Source organism: Ahaetulla prasina, chromosome 1, assembly GCF_028640845.1.
Source record: "Ahaetulla prasina isolate Xishuangbanna chromosome 1, ASM2864084v1, whole genome shotgun sequence".
Taxonomy (NCBI): domain Eukaryota; kingdom Metazoa; phylum Chordata; class Lepidosauria; order Squamata; family Colubridae; genus Ahaetulla; species Ahaetulla prasina.
In genome coordinates this window covers 106293055-106314252 of record NC_080539.1, presented here as the reverse complement: position 1 = coordinate 106314252, position 21198 = coordinate 106293055, and the positions used below count along the sequence as shown (strand labels likewise).

Here is a 21198-nt window from a genome sequence, read left to right as displayed (position 1 = left end):
TCTATATGCCCTTTGTTGCTAATTTGTCTAAATGCCAAACTTTCAGGAATTCCACAACATTTTTGGATTTAGTTTAGTCTAGGATGCTCACAATTTCCCTGTTGAGATAATGGTTAGTCTGTCAATGTGTTACGAAATTAAGGAGTTTTCATTGTGTTTTATGACTGCTAATTAGTGTTCATGAGTGCACTCTGCTAGCCTTCTGCCTTTTGTTCTACAAGAGAAAATCATTGTGTAATTTTGTTGCATGGAGAAGCAACATGAGCTGCGTGGGACTAACTATGGGAAACATGAAAAATGAGAGAAAGAGAAAGTTAAAGATAAAACCAAAGTGATCTGCCTGTTCCACAGAGAAATAGTAACATAATAATGATAAAGATAGCAAGTGAGGAGAAAAAGTGTGATCTGCACTTGATGAAGTTTCACTTCTGCTGGAAGAAAGAAAGAAGTTTTTTTTAAAAATTCTGTCATAACATTATATACAGGAACATATATTGACAGGAAACAATAGGACAGGAATGGTAGGCACGTTTGTGCTCTTATGTACGCCCCTTACAGACCTCTTAGGAATGGGGTGAGCTCAATGGTAGATAGTTTTTGGTTGAAGCTTTTGGGATTTTGGGAAGAGACCACAGAGTCAGGTAGTGTATTCCAAGCATTAACAATTCTGTTACTGAAGTCATATTTTCTGCAATCAGGATTGAAGCGGTTGACATTAAGTTTGAATCTATTGTTTGCTCTTGTATTATTGCTATTGAAGCTGAAGAAGTCTTTAACAGGAAGGACATTGCAATAGATGATTCTGTGTGTTAACACAGGGCTTGTCGGAGTCTGCGGAGTTCTAAGTTTTCTAATCCCAGGATTTCAAGTCTGGTGGAATAAGGTATTTTGTTGTTTACAGAGGAGCGGAGAGTTGCAGAGTTGTTTCTCAAATTTCTGCCTGTCCTGTTGCTGCCGCTATGGAAAGTTTAAGATATCTGGAGCAAAAAAGAATTGATTTATTTGGGGATGGAGAGGAATCAGAAAATCACAATGGTCTGTTTCCTCCTTGGGAAGCATTTGCTGGGCTTTGATTTGTTATAACCATAGAAAGTAGCACCCCATTTAGTCAAGCCTAGATTCAGCCCGATTCATTTCAAATCACAATGTTTAATCATGTTAACATAAATGTGATCAGAGAAAACAGCTGCAATTCATTTTATAGTGTAGGCTGCATTGATTACATAGAACGATACCCATTTTATATACAGTTATAAATACAATAGATGAAATATGTATAATATGCTGTCTCACGGTACCCTAAATTATATCTCCAGTAAGGGAAGTTGAGAAAATTTCAGGTGGTGGGTATTTTTCTTTTTCCTTCTTTTATGGATTTGCATAACAACAAGGTTTTGATAGATAAAAAACAGGTTTTCCTTTTAGTTTGTGCTGATTGTTTTGATGAAAGATTTTGAAACATGAAAGGTTTTTCTCTTGCTATCTCATCTGTTCTTTTCTTGTTATCCCTGCTTTTTACTCCTCAACTGTCTTTGTGTAATAAGACGCACTTGCAGTTAAGTTCATTCTGTCCTAGTACTTTGATGTATTTTTAGACCCAGGATACTGAATACCTGCACAAATAATGATAATTTTATTTTACTTTTTTAAAAAATATTGTATCTATATTCTGTCTTTATTTTTTTAATAAATAACTCAAGGAAGAGAACACACACAATACTTCTTCTTCCTCCTATTTTCCCCACAACAACCCTTGTCCTGGTCTTAGGAGAGGGTGTCTGGTTCAAAGTCATCTAGCCTAAAATGGGACTGGAACTCACAGTCTCCTGGTTTTTAGGCCAGCATCATAACCTAGAGCAAACAGAAACTCCGTCCTAAACACCAAGATAAATGGCAAAGTCTTTTAGTTGTTATTTTTACTAATACAAAGGCCTATTTTTTCTTTCATGTTGTTCCCACTGTCTTAAAGAAAAAATATATGATTGCTTTATTATACAAGCTTTCTTCATGTGTTCCAATTCTACCTGATCATTAATGGAAATGTGGTCAATTATTCCTCATTATATCTGCAACGTGTGGTATAGCTGCTGTTTTTGGTACTGTTATTACAAGATTGCTGTTATTATCCTCAAATCTCATTTATGGTTTCACTTTGTTCATAAAGCCTCTCAGTTGCTGTTTTTTTCTCAAAGCTTTTACAACTCTCAAGTAGAAAAAGAGATAGAGATAAAACCAAGAAAGGAGAGAAACATTAGAAAAGGGGAACAAAGTAATGAGCCAAAAAAGGGAGAAGAAGAAATAGTTTGTGAGATGTATTATGTAGGACAGCTGGAAAATGGAAGGTAGATAGGAAGAAAGAAGAGGAGACAAACTGATTGGATGGGAATGGAGAAATGTGGCAAGGGCATTAAGGATTCTGCAAGCTGCTGTGGATTGACTGATATATTGGTGATTTCTGGCCAGATAGAAGGAGGCCATCTTAAATTTATAGTGGATGAACTTTCCGTGTTCTTTTGAAACAGAACAAAGAAAGGAGGAAAGTACAATATTTATTTTTTTCAAAACTTTATTAAATTTCCAAAAATATATAAAATAACAAAAAAAAAGGGGGGGGGGAAAAGGAGTTTGGGAAAGTGGTAACGACAACAACAACAACCAAAAATAGGGAGTGCAAGAAACAGCAACTATTACAAAAAGCTCTAGAAAAAAGTGATGTCTAATTTTCTTCCATGTAGATAAAAACATATAAATTAATGACACTTTGAACTAGAGTGCACCATATTAAACAATACCTCAGTCATCATAAACATATCCAGCCATCAAAAACCAAGTTAAAATCCCATTTGTTTTAATTTCAATTAAAAAAACAATCCAAGTAGAAACAAAGCTAGATAAAAACTTTTCTTTAATCAAAGCAAGTCAATTTTGCCATGTCTGCCAACTCCATTAATTTCACCATCCACTTATTTTTGAAAGGGGAATCCTGGCTTTCAGGAGGCAAAGCCGAAATGAAGCAGCTCTTTGTAAATACAAGATCAAGAGTGCTCGATGCAATACGGTCTAGAATAGAAAAGGCTTGTTCAGAGGAAAGTTGAAACATTCAGTTATTCTTGCAGATTATATAAATAAATAAATAAAGCATCTATCTCTTCTTGGAAGAAACAGAATAGCAGATCTTGTGAAAGACTCAGCAGAGACACCACCATAAACATAGACAGCTTCTCATCTTCTTATGATTAGCCTTGGAAAATAAATCACTATACATATAAGCAATCAATGAAAGGTTCAATAAGAGAAGACTGGCATAAGGTTAGGGGCAAATGTGTTCCTTTTGACTACAACATAGAAGGGTTGGGTGAGTGGGTGGAAACTGGCAAGCAAAAATCCATGGAATTATTTTATAGCAGCAATTTATTTTCCGAATACTGTTCCAAAAGCGACAGAAATAATTCACAATTACAAGGGTTTTTAAAAATCTTTTTCTACAGATTTGGCTGACTGCAATGTATCAGGGACTAAAAGCTGCTTCCTTTTTCTGGCCTGGTTCGGATGTTGATGTCAATGGAAGTTTTCCAAACTTCTACAAATTATACAATAGGTGAGAATTTGTGAATGGAGAAACATCATGAAAAAAGTTCTAAAAAGCTAAATCTTTTAAGTGTGGCAGGATTTTTTTTGGAATAGTTTTCCTTTTTTTTTTAAGCTCATGCTGTGGTACAACCTGTCCTCCTTTCCACTGCTGTTTTAAATATTATTGATTACTTAGGGTTACATGGTTGATAAGGTTAAAAACCCGCTTCAAAGAAAATCTGTGGGTAAATTTTAAGCACATAATAAATTCTTCAGTCTTGCTCTCAGTCATTAGCACATCATTTTCATTTTTATTATCTTTTGCAGGTGGTAAGGGAGCTATGGTGTGTTGATCAATTGATTATTTTCAACCACATAGATAAATTTTCTCCATGATCTGTCCCTAACCTGGATTTTCAGGTTTTCTGATATTCCACCCACTGTAACTGAGTCTATCTACCTTATTCCTTACATATTAAAGAAAAAGCAAAAGCAAAAAAGACAACTTTTATTGATTCCAGATTTTTTTTAAAAATTTGAATTTATATCCCGCCCTTCTCCGAAGACTCAGGGCGGCTTACACTGTGTTAAGCAATAGTCTTCATCCATTTGTATATTATATACAAAGTCAACCTTTTTATTGCCCCCAACAATCTGGGTCCTCATTTTACCTGCCTTATAAAGGATGGAAGGCTGAGCCAACCTTGGGCCTGGTGGGACTTGAACTTGCAGTAATTGCAAGCAGCTGTGTTAATAACAGACAGATTTAGTCTGCTGAGCCACCAGAGGCTAAGCCACCAGATGTTCTATTAAAGAAGGACATACTTTTTATGGTTTATGAATTTATTTTAATCTCATTAATAGTTTCACCAGAATTAACATTGTATTTGCTTGTAAAGCTACAGGCATTCATACAGGATTGGTATAATTGTAGAATGTCTAGAATTATATGTGTGTGCTCGTTGTCCTAAATATGCATTTCCAAGCACATCTCTGAAAATGCTAAGCAGATATTAAAAAGCCCCACTTGTTTTATAAAATTTTGATCTTTAAAATATTCTGAATATTTTAATAATAATCCAATTAGTTTTCAAAGATATGCATGAAAATATTTCTTCTAGTCAAAAATAGTAGGCAAAGAAAGCCTTAGTTACCTAACCAAGCTATGGCAAATATCTTCTTATTCTTTTCTGAATGGTAGGCTTAAACCAGCCATGGCTTATTCAAACCAGCCATGGCTTATTCTTTTCTGAATCTCTTGGCTAAAATCTGCAGGGTACAATATTCAGATGATCAGAGAGTTACTGCCATCTAGTGACCGTCCACATTTTTGCAATGGCAGATGCGGTAGCTCCAAATGAACTGTCTGGGTTTATTTGGGGATTCATAAAACTTTTCTGATTCAAAGTACCTATGTTCCAATCATGATCTATAATGACCTATTTTCTGGATTTTTAGAATATGCTGGATCTTTATGTCCAGATTTAATAAATCAATGATAGCTGCTTTAAGCCAAATGTCATATGTAAGTCTCTATGTTTTTTTGACATTTTCTCTTTAGATCAATACCATTTGAAGAAAGAGTAATAACATTTCTTAGATGGCTACAATTACCAGAAGAAGAAAGGCAAGTAAATTGCCATCTCACAGCAATGTATAAAATAACTGAAAGGCAAATAGTAACTGCTATGTTGAATTGGCACCATTTGGCTTGTCTTGTGGATGTTGTGAAGTTTGTTTCAAATGTTTTTTAAAGGGCTCATAAAAGCCTATATTGTAACAGAGTATGAATGTGGAGTAATATAATACATAGTGATTATGTATTACGTTAAAGGTTCAGTTCGGTGAAAGGAGTGTCTATTATTCCCATTTGTCTGTTAGCCTGGACGGAATGTCATATAGCATGATGTCATAATTCAACTGTAATTGCAGTGGAAATTTTATCCATTGAATCTGAAATCTGTTGAATTAAAGTCCTTTAAATTGAGGTTTCAGTATTGGTAACATTTGCACAGTTCAGAACGCTTCATGAGCATGTGGTGGGTTCAAATCAGTGGTGGGTTTCAAAAGTTTTCACTGCCAGTTCTGTGGGTGTGGCTTTATTATTATTATTATTATTATTTATTAAATTTTTATACCGCCCTTCTCCCGAAGGACTCAGGGCGGTGTACAGCCAACGATAAAACAAAATATATACAATTAAAACAACATTTAAAACATAGCAAATTATAAAGGCTTGGTGGGTGCGGCATTGCTTGGTGGGCGTGGCTTGGTGGGCGTGGCAGGGGAAGGATGCTGTAAAATCTCCAGTTCCACCCCATTCCAGGGGAAGAATACTGTAAAATTTCCATTCCCACCCCACTCCAGAGGAAGGATACTGTAAAATCTCCAGTTCCACCCCATTCCAGGGGAAGGATACTCCAAAAATTCCCATTTCCTCCCGATCAGCTGGGAAGTGGGAGGCAGAGAATAGATGGGGATGGGGCCAGTCAGAATTGTTACTACCGGTTCTCTGAACTACTTAAAATTTCCACTACTGGTTCTCCAGAACTGGTCAGAATCTGCTGAAACCCACCTCTGTTTCAAATCCTTGTAACACTCATGCATACTGTATTTTAATTTAATGATATTATTATTATTATTACTACTACTACTACTGTAATAATAGTAGTAGTAGTAATAATTGTGGGCTGAGTTTGGGAGAGTATGATTTGCTTAAGGCCATTTAGTGAGAGGTTGCTTGATTCAGGACCCAGCCTCCTGGTCATCATGCTTTATCCACATATGTTATCTATACGTGTACTATTATATACATTTTTATATAAACCATCCCAAGATTTGTTATTAATGCAGTTGTTTCTAATGAAATCTATGAATTTAAATATTTTCACTCTTCTCTTAATTTATATGTAAAATATTAAATTTTAATGCTGTTTGATATAGACCACACTTTTACACTCTGTATTTAGAAGAACCAGATTCCTCAGGACACAGTTATGGGCCAATCAGCAGTGAAGTAAGTAACTGGATGTTATAATGGCATTTCCTTTAAATTAAGTTCCATAGTAGATTAAGGATAAGAACATTAAAAAAGTATCTAATTAAGGGGCAATTTGACACCCTTATTTAAAATAAATCACTCCTTTAATTATTCATATATTATAAAAATAACGCACAGCTCTATGGGTATAATATGATGACATATAAAAATTGAAAACAACTATGAAAGATCTTGATGCAGAATATATTTAATGGAGACTACAGATAAAGTCATTAAACTTAATTATTAAAGAAGATTTCAGATTTACAATTTTATTAAACAATTAGACTCAGACATCCAAAGACATTAACACTGACAGGATTAAAAGTTAAGTGTTTAAAAAAGTAAGTGACCCAAATAGATAACAGAGGATTACATGTATGTGCATTGGGTTAAAGGATTAGATGATAGCCTGGAACTTTACAAAGAGATCACTTTAATATTCCTTGGATCAAACTTTAAACATTTAAGTAAAAGTTATTTTTTATAGGGGAAAGCCAATGCCTATCCCTAAATATGGAGGGAAAAATTGTTGAACGTTCAGCAGCACACAGTTGTTTTTTTTTACATATTTAGATCCCTGGGTTAGAAAAAGATTATTGAAGTCCATCACTGTGAGAACTTTTTCCTTCCTTTCTTTTTCTACTCTATAAAAATACGAAAATTGTTTTCGTCTGCTTTGAACCTGCCTGGTTACTTATATCAGCCAGCATGACCCTTTTGAAGATGTCCCTTGCTGCTAGAAATTGGGCTAGCATATGAGAATGGCATTCTCTTAAGTGGTCCCCAGGCTAGGGAGAATGTTTGGCTATCACTTTTCTAATAGTTAGGAAAATGACAAAGCACATCCCTTTCACCAAACTTTTAATTGCTAATTGAATTGTTTCTACTGACATTGATTTTAATTTTACTTGCATTTTAATTTCATTGTTTTTATTCCTATATTTTCTCATTTGTATTTTTAATCACCATAAGCTGCCATGGGCATTGTATAGGTTGAAAAGTGGGATGTATATTTAATAAATGACAAATAATAATAACAGCTGTTTCTTGTCACATGGGTTGGAAAAACAACTGTTTTGAGGGATGGATATCCATACCAGCCTTGGCCTAACTTTTAGACATTCTTGTTTCTTCTCTATCTCTTGCTTTTGTGATACTCCTCCTTGGTTAAGTTTTCTGGAAATTTGGAATAGTTTCCACAATATCTGGGTAGTCTACAATGCTTTGTTTGTTTAGTTTTATTATGGAAGACTCTTTGTATTTCTTAATTCAGTTACAGGGGTGACTGAACAGCAATCCAGCATAGCTCAGCTATGCAGTCAATGAATGATCATTGCTGCAATTGCTCATCTTAGATAGCGGTCTTTGTTAAATTAATTTTACTTGAGTCAGGATGTGCAAAAACGATTTGATGATATCTAACTGATCTTCTGCTGCTGATGGAAAGTATCAGTCAGCTACGTTGCTCCAAAGAGTTCTTCAAACTATATCAAGCAGAATTAAAGGTTGATAAGTATTGAAGAACAAGGGAGGCTAATGGAAAAGCAATTCCTAGTCTATATTGCTGACAGATGTTTCTATTGGCAGCATGATATTTATTGGAAACCATCATTTTTTGAAATGTGGGTTAACTTATTGATCTTGCCTCTCTTCACTTTTGATTTGCAGGTCATTCTTGCATTAGAGAGAGTAGACAAAGTGGTTGGGTTGTTGATGGATGGTCTTAAGCAAATGAACCTTCACAACTGCATTAATATTATTCTTATTTCTGACCATGGTAAGTTTTGTTAAACCATATAGATTTTAGGATGCATAAAACATTTTTGAAATGTCTTTTGAACTATTATTATTCAAGGAGCAAATTTTCATGAGTTCACTACTGGACTTAATTCTAACACATCTATTTATTTTATTTATTTATTTATTTTGTCAAATACATATTAAATAATATATATAAGCATAAATCGAATAAATCTAGATGACTGATTACAGAAAGTATAATCATAGTTTAACTGAATCCATGCGCCAAATGCAAATTTAGTGCAAATGCAAGTGCTAATGTGAGATACAGATGACTCATTTTAGTTATATGTGAAGTACAGCTTCAGAGGATGTTGTCCATAAAGTGAGCACCAGTCAGTTGGGAACAAAATGAATGTTTTCAATTTTCTGACTAAGGCTACCTATGTTACACACTGCCTGCCGATCGGGGTATAAAATTGCATAAATACCAATTGCTTACATTCCCAGATATCTGGAGCCCCATGGTATAAATGCAGGGTCATAAAAAGGCCATAATTCCCCATCCCTGATCTAGAGTCTTGGATGTTCATTATTTATAAAGACTGCTTGTTTAAGTGGGTTCTAAACAGGTAACTTTTGTTCAGTCACTGGGACTTGCATATAAAGAAGTTGGAAACAATATGGAAAGTGAAAATACAAGTCTTAGAGCTAATTTCTTGCTGGCATTTATACCTGGGAGCTACTTTTTCTCAGTGCGTAGTAAAAGATATCCATGTTTATAAATGAGCATAAGTCTTCATATTTTTCTTGCAAGGAATGGAGGAAGCTAACTGCCAAAAAACAGCCTACCTGGACACATATCTGGGCAATGTTAAAGACCTGTTTGTGGTACCTGGCCCTGCAGCTCGCTTAAGACCCCAAAACTCTCCAGATGAGTATTTCTCTTGTATGTAACTACTAGACCAATTTGAATTACTTGCTTGTTTTGTATTGATGTTTTAGTGCAGGGATCTCCAACCTTGGTCCCTTTAAGACTTGTGGATTTCAACTCCCAGAGTCCCTCAGCCAGCAAAGCTGGCTGAGGAATTCTGGGAGTTGAAGTCCATAAGTCTTAAAGGGACCAAGGTTGGAGACCCCTATTTTAGTGTGTTGAATGTTGGCCTATATGTAGCTGTGGGATCAAATTAAATGTTTGTATTTGCTGATTGAACTTTCCCTGATAACCTGACTGACAGAAGTGAGGCTGGACATTTGGAGACCTTTTAAAATAATTTAGCTACATATATATTTTTTGTGGGGGGGGGACTGTATATGTTCTCTTTCTTCCCAGAGGTGATCGGTACTGGAGTTCACCCTTTATTTGCACCTGAAAAAAAAAAGTCATAATGTTTATATTTTTAAATAACAATGGCAAAAATTTAAACACTCCTCTCTATCAGTATTCTTGCAGGCATGGCCTGTGATCCCCACACTGTGGCTCTTGGATGCAAATTCACAGGGATGCCATGCGATGTTTAAAATTTTTGTGACATCCATTTCTGAAGCTGAATTTTGGGCGATCTTTGAGCCTATGGTGCTGTAAAAAAATTACTGAGACACTAAAGGTGTTACTATATAAACGTTTGGAAACTTTGACACAGACCTTCTGGGGAAAACTGTAACGCTGAACATCTCTTAGGATCAAAACAAATAGAAATCTTGTAATTATGATTTGTCAATATAAGAGGTGTATTGATAGCTGAACTCTGCGTAAATGAATTTTAAAGGCAGAATTTGAATGTTCAGTTCAGGTACCAGATTCCCACATTTCTTTACTACCAGTAGGCAAAGCTTCATAGAGGTTGGGGATTTGCAGTGAAGAAGTCTTCCAGAGAATTGAGGGATCAACTGATTTCTGAAATCTTCTCAATATATATCTACAGTCCTATTCTTTGAAATAATATCTTAAAGAAAAAAAAAGACAGTTGTTGCTTGTTGTCTTTATATAGAGACCTGGGAAAATTATATATTTTTATGTAATTTGGAACATGCAGCTTATTTATTTTTACCTAGTGCAAGTCTAGACCTGAGATCATTATGTGTAGGCAAACCAGTCTAGAAGAGGCCATCTGAATTCAAAAACTTAGCAAAAACGTTTTACCCTTTAATTCCACGTTATAATATTATCTGCCTTGTTATTATTTTATCATTGACCATTCAGAAATCTCTTAGAGCTTATGAATGTTGAATATTAATTCAAAATGGGGCAGTTTTCAGAAAACTATTTTAGCATTTTCTATATTGACCAGTGGTGGGTTTCAAAAATTTTCACCACCGGTTCTGTGGATGTGGCTTGGTGGGCGTGGCAGGAAAAGGATACTATAAAATCTCCATTCCCACCCCACTCCAGGGGAAGGTTACTGCAAAAATCCACATTTCCCCGCCAATCAGCTAGGAATTGGGAGGCAGAGAATAGATGGGGGCAGGGCCAGTCAGAATTTTTACTACCAGTTCTCCAAACTGCTCAAAATTTCCGCTACTGGTTCTTTGGAACTGGTCAGAACCTGCTGAAACCCACCTCTGATACTGACGTGTTACATTCTTGTGTTCTGCTGTATGATAAAGAGTTCCTTCTAATGGCTATGGCAGAGAAGAATATTTTAATTAGCTGATAAACAAGATGAAATGTGATGTAGTATTTCAGCTACCACTACTTAGTTGGATGTTCTTTATTTTTCTTTTAACTTATAGGTAACTAATTATCTCATCTAACTCTTCTAGTTGATTATGAAGGCCTTGTCAGAAACCTTACAGTAAGTACTGACAACTTCTCCAAGTCATGACTCTTATTTTAGTTTATTGATTCGATTAATATAGTTGCCCAACCCAGTAAACTACATTAGCTGCATTTTTCTCATCATTTATAGAATTAGTCAACTCATTCAGTTCTAATATACCTTTCCCCCTTCAGAGATATCAAGCAAGATATGGAGATTGCATCCCCTTGGTATATTATTATATTACTATCATTATGTTTCTTTCTTCTGAGATGGAAAGAAAAAAAATTAAACAAGAATCAGTATTTGGGTATAAGAAGTAATTCTGGATAGAAATGCTTTTTTAAAAAAACAACAACAACAATACTTTGACTGTGTTCTGACTCACCATTTTAAATGATAATGTGATTTGGTTTGTCTTAGTGTGATTTTTAAATCTAGAAATCGTAGAAATTGAAAGCCATAATTTTGAATATTATTTTTGAATACAAAAATATCTGTGGGTTCCACAATAGCTATAGTACAGTAATCAAAATAACATTTGCAGAAATACCTTAAAAATATTACAGGTCCAAAATTTGGCAAGATCCTCAAATCCTGCAATTTTTTTCACTCTGCTGTGACATTTTGAATTAGAATGTCCAATTCAATGAGATTTTGGGAAGTACCAGGTGTGTTTTCAGTTTTCTTGCATGACATTACAGAAAGTCTCAGAGAAAAATCAGTGAAAAGTTTTGAGGTTCCTGTCCCATTGCTCAGGATGTTACAGTATTAGCAGTACCTAAAGAGCTCAGATCATAATAACTTGGGCATCAAATCAAGTTAAAACAAGCTATGAACTTTGTCTTTTATGCTTCATTTGACTTAAAATGTTTTCCTATAAAAGTATAGGCCCAGATGATGTAACCTTAAAAGAAAGAGAGGGTAAAATATAAACCCTCTCTCATTTATAAACAGCTGCAAAAAAATTGAAGTATGATTCCTTATAATTTTTTTAAAAAAATTCTTAGTTATTCATGATGCTTCCTAATTTTCTTTCTTTCCTTTCTGATATTTGTATTGTTTTTATCTTGTTAAAAATCTCTTCAATAAAAATTTTATTTTAAAAAAGGTAAAGGCCCAGCATGTTTATTTAGGTACACAAGATGTGCAAGCAGGTTTCGGATGCTTAATGTGGAAGGAGAAATTGGTTATTTATTATGGCTGTCATTTTGTATTTTAATAAACGTTTGCTTGTAGTTAATTGTGCTTTAACAACGTCATTTATATATTATCTGCTCCTTGTGGGCCATCTGTTGGAAGAAAAGAAAGTATAATCTTAGTAAACATAGGTATATTTATCTCTAATCAGAGGAGAGGAATATCACTGCTGATTTCTCTACCTGTTAAACTTCCATATATCCCTGAGTATTGTCCAAAGCAGATTTGTGAGGGCAGATTACAACAAGGTGGAGAAAAAAGAGCAAGATATTTTGCATAGTGTTGGGTGTGACCATCTACTGTGATTTCTATATTGCAGTGTTTGGTCCCAGAGCAGCATTTCAAGGCATACCTGAAGCAGATGCTTCCCAAGCGATTTCACTATGCCAATAACAACCGGATTGAATCTGTACATTTTTATATGGACCAGCAGTGGCAGCTTGCCCGGTAAGCTCCTGGTTTTTGTTTTAATTCCCATTTATTTCATTTTTTTTAAAAAAAAATTTTTTATTGAACAGTTAAAAACTTTTAAAAGTTTTTAACAATTTTCTTCTTTGCAACATTTCCGTATCGGTTTATATCCAAAATATATCCATTTTCCCCCTTACATCTATATATCTATATATGTGGTTCCATTATCCTTTATACATATTAACATAATAATATACTATTTTATAAACATACATTTTGTGTCATATATATTTATACAGATTTATTACTATTTTCTAACTCCTAAGTCTTCTTTCTTTGGTATTTTCTTAGCTTTTGCACCTATCCTCTAGCCATTTGTACCATTCATTCCATATGAAATAGTAATCCTTTTCTCCTTTATCTTTTTTTTCTTTTGTAAGTCTATCCATCTCAGTGCACTCTAGTACTTTTCTTATCACACTTTCCTCTGATGGTATAGTATTATTCTTCCAGTTTTGCACATACACAATTCTGGCTGCAGTTATAATATGTATTGTATTTTTTATCATAATTTCCTGTAAGTATACCTAATAAGAATAATTCTGTTCAGTTCTATTTGCTGTTAGATTATCTCCTCAAGCCACTTTCTTGTTCTAATCCAATATTTTTTTGCTATTGCACACGTCCACCATTTATTTCATTTAAGTGAGAGCAAATTATTTCTGTTGCTGCCTTATCTTACACTACTAGCTTGCATTTTATTCCATAAGAGTAACAGTGGCACATATTATCCTGCTGACATTATGCAGATGGTCTCAACCTTCCACCTTTATCAAGCATTACAGACTGGCTTCTACTCATTAAGAATTGCAACTTTTGGAACAGTTGTCCTCTTCTTAGTTATCTTATGGGAATTGGGTTCTCCTTCAGCTTGTTATCTGTGAACAACAGAGACCACAATGAAGAAGTAGTTATTTAACTTAACTGAAATTATTTGAGTGATCATCTGTGAATTCAGACAAAATTTTGTCCTACCTTGTTTGACTTCAGGTATCTTTATTTCATTTGCAGTGTCAGTCTTAGGAACTGAAGTGGTTTAACAAAAGTTCTCCCTAGTAGCAAGCGGGGGGGGGTATATATGTAGGGTGGGACAGAGCACCTGCTAAACAATTATGTAAGCTCCAAAATCTTCCAATTAGGAACTACTGTATGTGTGGTTTGATAGATAACCACTTGGAAAAGAACACAGGTCAATAACTGGTTCTTGAAGGAATCTCACCAAGGATAGAAAACTAGTAAACAGACCTAAGAAAGAACATTCTATAATCAGAGCAACCAAAGAAGAGAATGGGCTTACATTGTGTCAAGAAGGTTCAATTTGGAAAAGAAAGGCCAAGAAGAGATTTTATTTTAATTGAACCTGGCAGGCTTATTTGTTATGGAGAAATCCCTATGTTTTGCAGGATACCATCTGAGCTCAAATATTGCACTGGTGGATTTCATGGATCAGACAATGTATTTGCAAACATGCAGGTAAATAGCAATATTCCAAATCTTTTAACGAACCTGGGCTGTTTTTGGGTTCTTTGACCAGGGATTCTATTTTCAGATTTTTCTCTCAGGCCAAACCTACTTTTATTTCTTTCAATATCCTATGGGATTGTTACTTAGCAAGAAGCCGCGCACTCTTTTTCCTCTTCTTTCCTCCAACCTTTCAAGGGACTTTCCTCCCTCAAAAAATCTGATTTCCTTTGCTGATGTATAAAAAGTAAATTAAGTTCTTTAGGCCCTTGTATAAATAACAGAGAATATTATAGAGAGCCAGTTTAGTCTAGTGGTTAAGGTACCAGGCTAGGCTAGGAAGTCAGAGGCTGTGAATTCTATTCCCACCTTAGTCTGAAAGCCAGTTGGATAACTTTGGCCCAGTCACTTTCTCTCAGCCCAACCCACCTCACAATGTTGTTGTTGTTGTGAGGAAAATAGGAGGAAGAAGATGTGTTGGATGTATAAAAATAACAAACTGCAAGATAAAACTAAATGGATAAAAAAAAACTTATAGCCTTCTTTGAGTCCAGTACTATTGCTTGACAATTTAGTAGCCATCAAAGGTGTAAGTTCAGACTTAGAGTCAGGAAGGGCTCAAAACTTACATAATTTTTATATGCTTTGTTATTTTGTATCTGTTGAATTTAATTTTTTATGATACAAGCTGCCCCGAGTTGTTTGACATGAGATGAGTGGCAAATAAATTTCATAATAAATAAATAAATTTTACTAATTTGGGTGTGGAAATCTCAAGACTATTAGTACCTGCTCACTTTAATAAAATGAAAACAGAGTTTTCTCTTAAATTGCAAGACCTGCTCCTTTTTGTGAACTGCCAATGAAATATTGTGGGATGAAAGTGATTCAGTAGCTGATACCAAATTTGCAAGTTTCATAATCTATATTTAAGTTAGAAACAGTCATTGTGTTGCTGAATGAATCAGCTTGTAGCCAGATGGTAAGCCTCTTCATTTTGAATTGAAGCTATCTTTTGAGCAGCTGTGATGAAATGTAAAAGTATAATATTTTGGGGAAAAAAGAGTGGCTAAATAGCTTTGCTGGGAGAACTTTTCTGTTTTTTATTACTGAAAAGAAAATATTCAAATCTTTGCAGTAGAATATTCATGGTAGTTGGGGAAAAAACACAGATGTTTTTAGGAGAAAATAAGAAAAAAAAATCCAAAAGTGTTGATGAACTTCATTGCTTGGAATGAAACTGCTTGCAGCTCATTATAATTTGTCTCAAAGCAGATGTATTCTAAATACTAACTGAGAACGGAAGCAGTTAACCTACAATTCCATTAACATTTGCACAGAAATATGTATGATTTGGTACATATTCTAATTGTTCAAAGAAATAAAAGTAGCTCTAGTTGAATATAGACCATTATGGAAATCTATTGTGGAAATCTGCTGCCAGCTATGCTATATCAAAGTTTGCTTTCACCTAGATTTCCTTTTCTATTTGCATGAATCTATTAAGAGTGGAGCTAGCTGTCCATTCTCTTCTTCTGAAAGCAAGTTTTTAATAAACTGTTTTGGGGAATTCAGCAATTTTCCAGTTGAAGACCAACTGGATATCCCAATTTCAACCAGAGTCATTTGGTGGAGTTAATTGGCCATAGAAATTGAATAAACAAAGTATATAAATGTGTTTTTTGTTGTTGTTGTAGGCACTCTTTATTGGATTTGGACCTGGATTCAAATTTCAAACAGAAGTTGATCCCTTTGAAAATATTGAAATCTACAATTTAATGTGTGGTATGATAAATTAGCTTGCTCCCCCTTTACCTCTTCAATGCAAAACATTTCTAGAAAATATTTACCATTCATCTAAAAATATACTACATGTAGTCCTCGACTTACGACCACAACTGAGTCCAAAATTTATATTGCTAAGCGAGAGATTTGTTAAGTGACTTTTGCCCCATTTTACAACCCTTCTTGCCACAATTGTTAAGTGAATCACTGCAGTTGTTAAGTTAGTAATACGGTTTTTAAGTGAGCCTGGTTCACTTAAGTCAGGGGTGTCCAAACTTGGTCCCTTTAAGACTTGTGGACTTCAACTCCCAGAGTCCCTCAGCCAGCAAAGCTGGCTGAGGAACTCTGGGAGTTGAAGTCCACAAGTCTTAAAGGGACCAAGTTTGGACACCCCTGACTTAAGTCAATACTTTGTTCGTCAGAAGATTGCAAAACGTAATCCCATGACCTTGGGACACTGCAAACTGTAATAAACATCAGTTAAGTCAAGCATCTGAATGTAAATGTAAGTCATGTGACCATGGGGATGCCATAATGGCCGAATGTATATGTGAAAAATAATCATAAATCACTTTTTCCAGGGCCGTTACAACTTCAAACGGTCACTAAGCGAACTGTTGTAATTCAAGGACTACCTGTACTTACTTTGGTTTATGTTTATTATATTGAAAAGCTGAAATATTATTTCTGATGTCAGTACCAGTTTCCAGTAACATTAGAAGTAGAATTTGGTCCCTATCTAATTCTTTCTTTTCCTTTAAAAATTTCTCTTTTGATTCTTTAAAACTACCCAGATGGGATACCTCTCTAATTTTGATCCATATGTTGAACTCTTCCTGTCTATTTTTAAATTATGTTTTAATAACAGATATTTGTACTTAGGATTTTTTAAAAATAGCATGCCTTATTTATACTTACAGTTTTATGGAATAATTGGCATGACCTGCTATTAAATTTAGCATACAGATAAGTAGTGACGGTCTATGTCTGAAGACCTATTTGTTTGTTCGCGCAGGACTGGCATAGGATTTTAATAGGATTTTAATTAGTTTTAATGTTTTAATATTTTAAAATTTGGGGTTTTATTCTAAATGTTTTAATTCGGCCATTTGTATAATAAGTTTTTTAAATTATGGTTTTATGTGTATATTGCTGTTGTTTCTTATTATGGCTGTAAACCGCCTTGAGTCCTTCGGGAGAAGGGCGGTATAAAAATTTAATAAATAATAATAATAATAATATGTCCATAGCATGTTTATTGTAAGAATTTTGTTTAAACTGTGATGTAAAGCATACCTTTAATATCCTTAACACCGTTTTCTCAACTATTTTAGATCTTCTTCATTTAACACCAGCCCCTAACAATGGAACTCATGGAAGCCTCAACCACCTTCTGAAGAGAGCCAGTTATATTCCCAAGCATCCCAAAGAAGAAAGCAGCCCCTCTTCATGCCCTTCGGTGGGCCAGAGGACCTCCACTGATGGCCATGGCTGCTCATGTAAATCTTTGGTAAGGACTTAAAGAAACAACAATGGCTCTTCAGGGATAGCAATTAGAATTTTTGATGATATTTAATTAAAACTGCCACCCGTTTTCATGGTTGTATATAGGGACAAATTTGGATACAATTCGTTTAAGATTCTGTCTGTCTGTTTTCCTGTCTGATCTATTAATCTATCTATCTCAATAATCTATCTCAATCGTATCTATCTATCATCTATCATCTATCCATCCATCCATCCATCCATCCATCCATCCATCCATCCATCCATCCATCTATCATCTATCTAATCTTATTTTTTACAAATAACTCAAGGTGGCCCCACAAAAACAACAAATTTGTAAGGTGGGTTGGGCTGAGAGAGAGTGACTGATGCAAGGATATCCAACTGGCTTTCATGGCTATGGCAGGACTAGAACTCACATTCTCCTGTGTGTGTGTGTATGTGTGTGTGTATGTGTGTGTGTGTATTTTCATCTCATCTCATCTATCTTTATATATATATCCATATCATTTATATGCCTTCCATCTTACTATCCAAAGCAACTCATTATCATCATTCTGTCAACTTATCAATCATTTTTTTTAATTTACTATAGATCTTTCTTTATATATATATATATATTTGTTTTCTGAGGTTGTGCTTCTGGGAGCACTTTGCTCCCAGAAGCACGGTTGAAGCCTGAAGATGACGAATGAGACATCGCCAAACGCCGCCAAGACACTTCCAATTTTACGGGAGAAAACCCAACAACCAAAGACCTATATATATATATATATATATATATATATATATATATATATATATATATATATATATATATATATATATATATATATATATATATATATATATATATATATATGTTTGTTTCTTTTGTCTGATGCTGCATAAACATGACTTCATCTTCTGCTTTCCTTTACATAAAGGGCTTGCCACTGATTCAACCACAGATAGACCTTACTACTTCAGAAAGTAAGTATTATAACTGCTTTTAGAAATGGATAACTTAAGCAGAATACCTCGACTGGGAAGCTACTATATAATAGCAGACCTAGTTTGCCCTTTTACCTTCCGTAGTGAAGAAGATAGAAAAATTCAGCTTGCCATTTGGGAGGCCTCATGTACTCCAAAAGAAGCAGAAGTTTTGCCTTCTTCATAACCATCGTTATGTCAGTGGATTTAGCCAGAACATCAAGATGCCTTTGTGGAGTAGCTATTCTGTTAACAAGCATGTAAGTATGTGGGTAATTCAGGTTTCACTTGAAGAAAAAAGACATAAAGCAGTGAGTAGCAGGGGAAAAAAAGTGGCAAGCCAGATGTGGGCTTCATTTTAGTAGGAACAAAGACCATGGTGATAAATTATTTTTAAATAGTACATGTTTTCAGCAGTGGTTTAAATATGCAGCCTGCCTGCTGAATTTTTTTCCTGATTTTTTTTTCTTTTCTTTTTCTCTTTACCAACTATGACCACATGTTGGCATATATTTCTGCAGCGAAAATACAAGATAAGAATTTAGCACATTCTTCTCTCTGAGTCATAGAACCAGAAACTAAAACCTGTTGTTACCCAGGCCCCAGTAGGTAGTAGGAAACTCAGTCAGTGTAAAAACAAACAAACTATTCAAACAGCTGAGAATTACTTCATTCTCAGCATAGTCCAACTAAATTAAAGCAAATTCCTCCCAACACAATTCCTCAGTCCTATCACCAACCTTGGTCCAATCAGGCAAACTGCCAAAGGCCTTTCTTGGCAAAAGTTCAGAAGACACCGATACAAAAATAAATGGAAGAAGACGAAGCTATCAATGTTATTTTCTGGCAAAGCCCAAATGCCATTGCTGGTCCTTTAAGCCTTATGGGAGGGGCCAATTATCTCTTGGCCCTACTCCCGAGTCATCCTCTTTGCTTGAGCTGCTCTTGCCTTCTAGCAGCAGTTCTCATGCGTGCATTAGGAACAGGCTCCTCCTGTTCCTCTGCCTCGCTACTGTCAGTCTCTGGAGGCTCTGGAGTCCGCACCTCACTCCCCGATGGTCCTGGCCCCACCTCAGCCTCCGATGCAGAGCCCTCATCCGGGCCTTCCCTAGCCTCCAGGACTGGCCCATGCTCCTCCTCAGGCTTATTGCTGTCCAACTCCGTTGCCAGCTCCACAGGCTGCTGGCGAACCACAACAAAACCCAGTTGCTTCTTCATAGATATACTGTGGAATTTTTTTTTTTTGTTCTGAATTCACATCATCCTCCAGCCAAATCACGACCATTGTTTATCTTGTTCTGTTCTTTGCTGGTTCCTTTTCTTAACAAGAAATTTGTAACTTCGTTTTGGGAGAGTTATTAAATTGCTAGGCAGATGGATTGAATCACTACTTTTTAAATATAATTTTTCAATGTATGAATGAAAACATGCATGCTGTGCAGGGATACTTGAATAATGATACTTGAGTAATGTATACTTCTAATGTATAATAATTAGAAGTATGTGTGACTGTACAGCTAGCAATCTTAGGAACACTTTAAAAGCAGCTGCATCTTTTCCTGGTCAGGAAAAAGCTGGATAATCCTGGCAAAAGACATGCTTAATTAAGATGTTCTTGACTGATGCTTTCTGAACCCCCTTATATCAGTTCTAAAGTCCATTTTCCCCTTCACATTCAGATAGCAACGTAGCCTATACCGATATATGCATACACACAGAATCTCTGAATAGATTAGAAATAGAATTCATTAAAGACTATGCAATTGGCATGTCCCATTGCATCCTAAAAACATGCATATTCCTACCCAGTCTTTTGCTAAGTAAAGGCCTATGTGCAAAGCAATTTGAACATGGGGCTACATCATTCTACTCTTGATTTGGGAAAATATAAAGGAATTACAAAATGATAAATCCTGTGAATAGAATGGTCTTTAGAAATCCTCTCCTCAAGCCTCTAAATTTAGTCTGAGGTACATTCTATGTAGATTTAATAGAGCTAAAACAAAACACTCTTTCATAATATAGCTGTATTATTGTATGTTATGAATACAAGGGATATATTTTGTCTTCTTTATATAAAATACATATACATAGCGACTGGTACTTTTGTTTTGTTTTGTTAATTAGGATAGCTGGAACACTTCTGCAAGTGCCACCAGAAGCTGCTTCTACACGGATCATCGTATTTCTTTAAACAGCAGTCAGATTTGTTCATTTTACAAAAAGCACCCTCAGCTTAACTATGGATTTCTTTTTCCTCCAAGTAATTCCATTTCCTCTCTTATATTGTTTTACTAGTTAATTAGCTCTGGGGTGTCAAACTCGCATCATCACGTCATCACGTGACGTATTGTGACTCCCCCCCCTTCGCTAAACTGGGTGTGGGTGTGGCCAGCGCATGATGCATCCAGCCCATGGGCCGCAAGCTTGATACCCTTAATTTAGGTTATAGGTCTCCTGTTAAGGTAATAACCTGGTACAATTCTAGTTAGTTTATTTGAGATGAGCCATGGCAGACATTAATTAATAGCCAAAATAAAGCTTGTTGTTTCTGTTTCTTAAAATGTATGAACTTTTATATATAAGAATTAAATATTGGATGTAAGCAGTGGTGGGATTCAGCCAGTTAGCATCACTTCAGGAGAACTGGTTGTTAACTTTCTGAGCAGTTTGGCAAACTGGTTGTTGGAA

The 21198-nt window shown here is 35.2% G+C and overlaps 1 protein-coding gene across 1 annotated transcript in view; it reads left to right on the top strand.

Annotated features, from left to right (window-relative positions):
- The window catches only part of ENPP1 (ectonucleotide pyrophosphatase/phosphodiesterase 1), a 56665-nt gene that overhangs the window by 21149 nt on the left and 14318 nt on the right, over window positions 1-21198 (top strand). Inside the window, exons 9-21 of the mRNA XM_058171724.1 lie at window positions 3489-3598; window positions 5132-5197; window positions 6514-6586; window positions 8282-8390; window positions 9171-9302; window positions 11117-11148; window positions 12632-12759; window positions 14187-14256; window positions 15942-16029; window positions 17364-17539; window positions 18462-18507; window positions 18613-18767; window positions 20635-20770. Coding sequence (XP_058027707.1) covers window positions 3489-3598; window positions 5132-5197; window positions 6514-6586; window positions 8282-8390; window positions 9171-9302; window positions 11117-11148; window positions 12632-12759; window positions 14187-14256; window positions 15942-16029; window positions 17364-17539; window positions 18462-18507; window positions 18613-18767; window positions 20635-20770 — 1321 coding nt within the window. The remainder of the gene's footprint in view (window positions 1-3488; window positions 3599-5131; window positions 5198-6513; window positions 6587-8281; window positions 8391-9170; window positions 9303-11116; window positions 11149-12631; window positions 12760-14186; window positions 14257-15941; window positions 16030-17363; window positions 17540-18461; window positions 18508-18612; window positions 18768-20634; window positions 20771-21198) is intronic.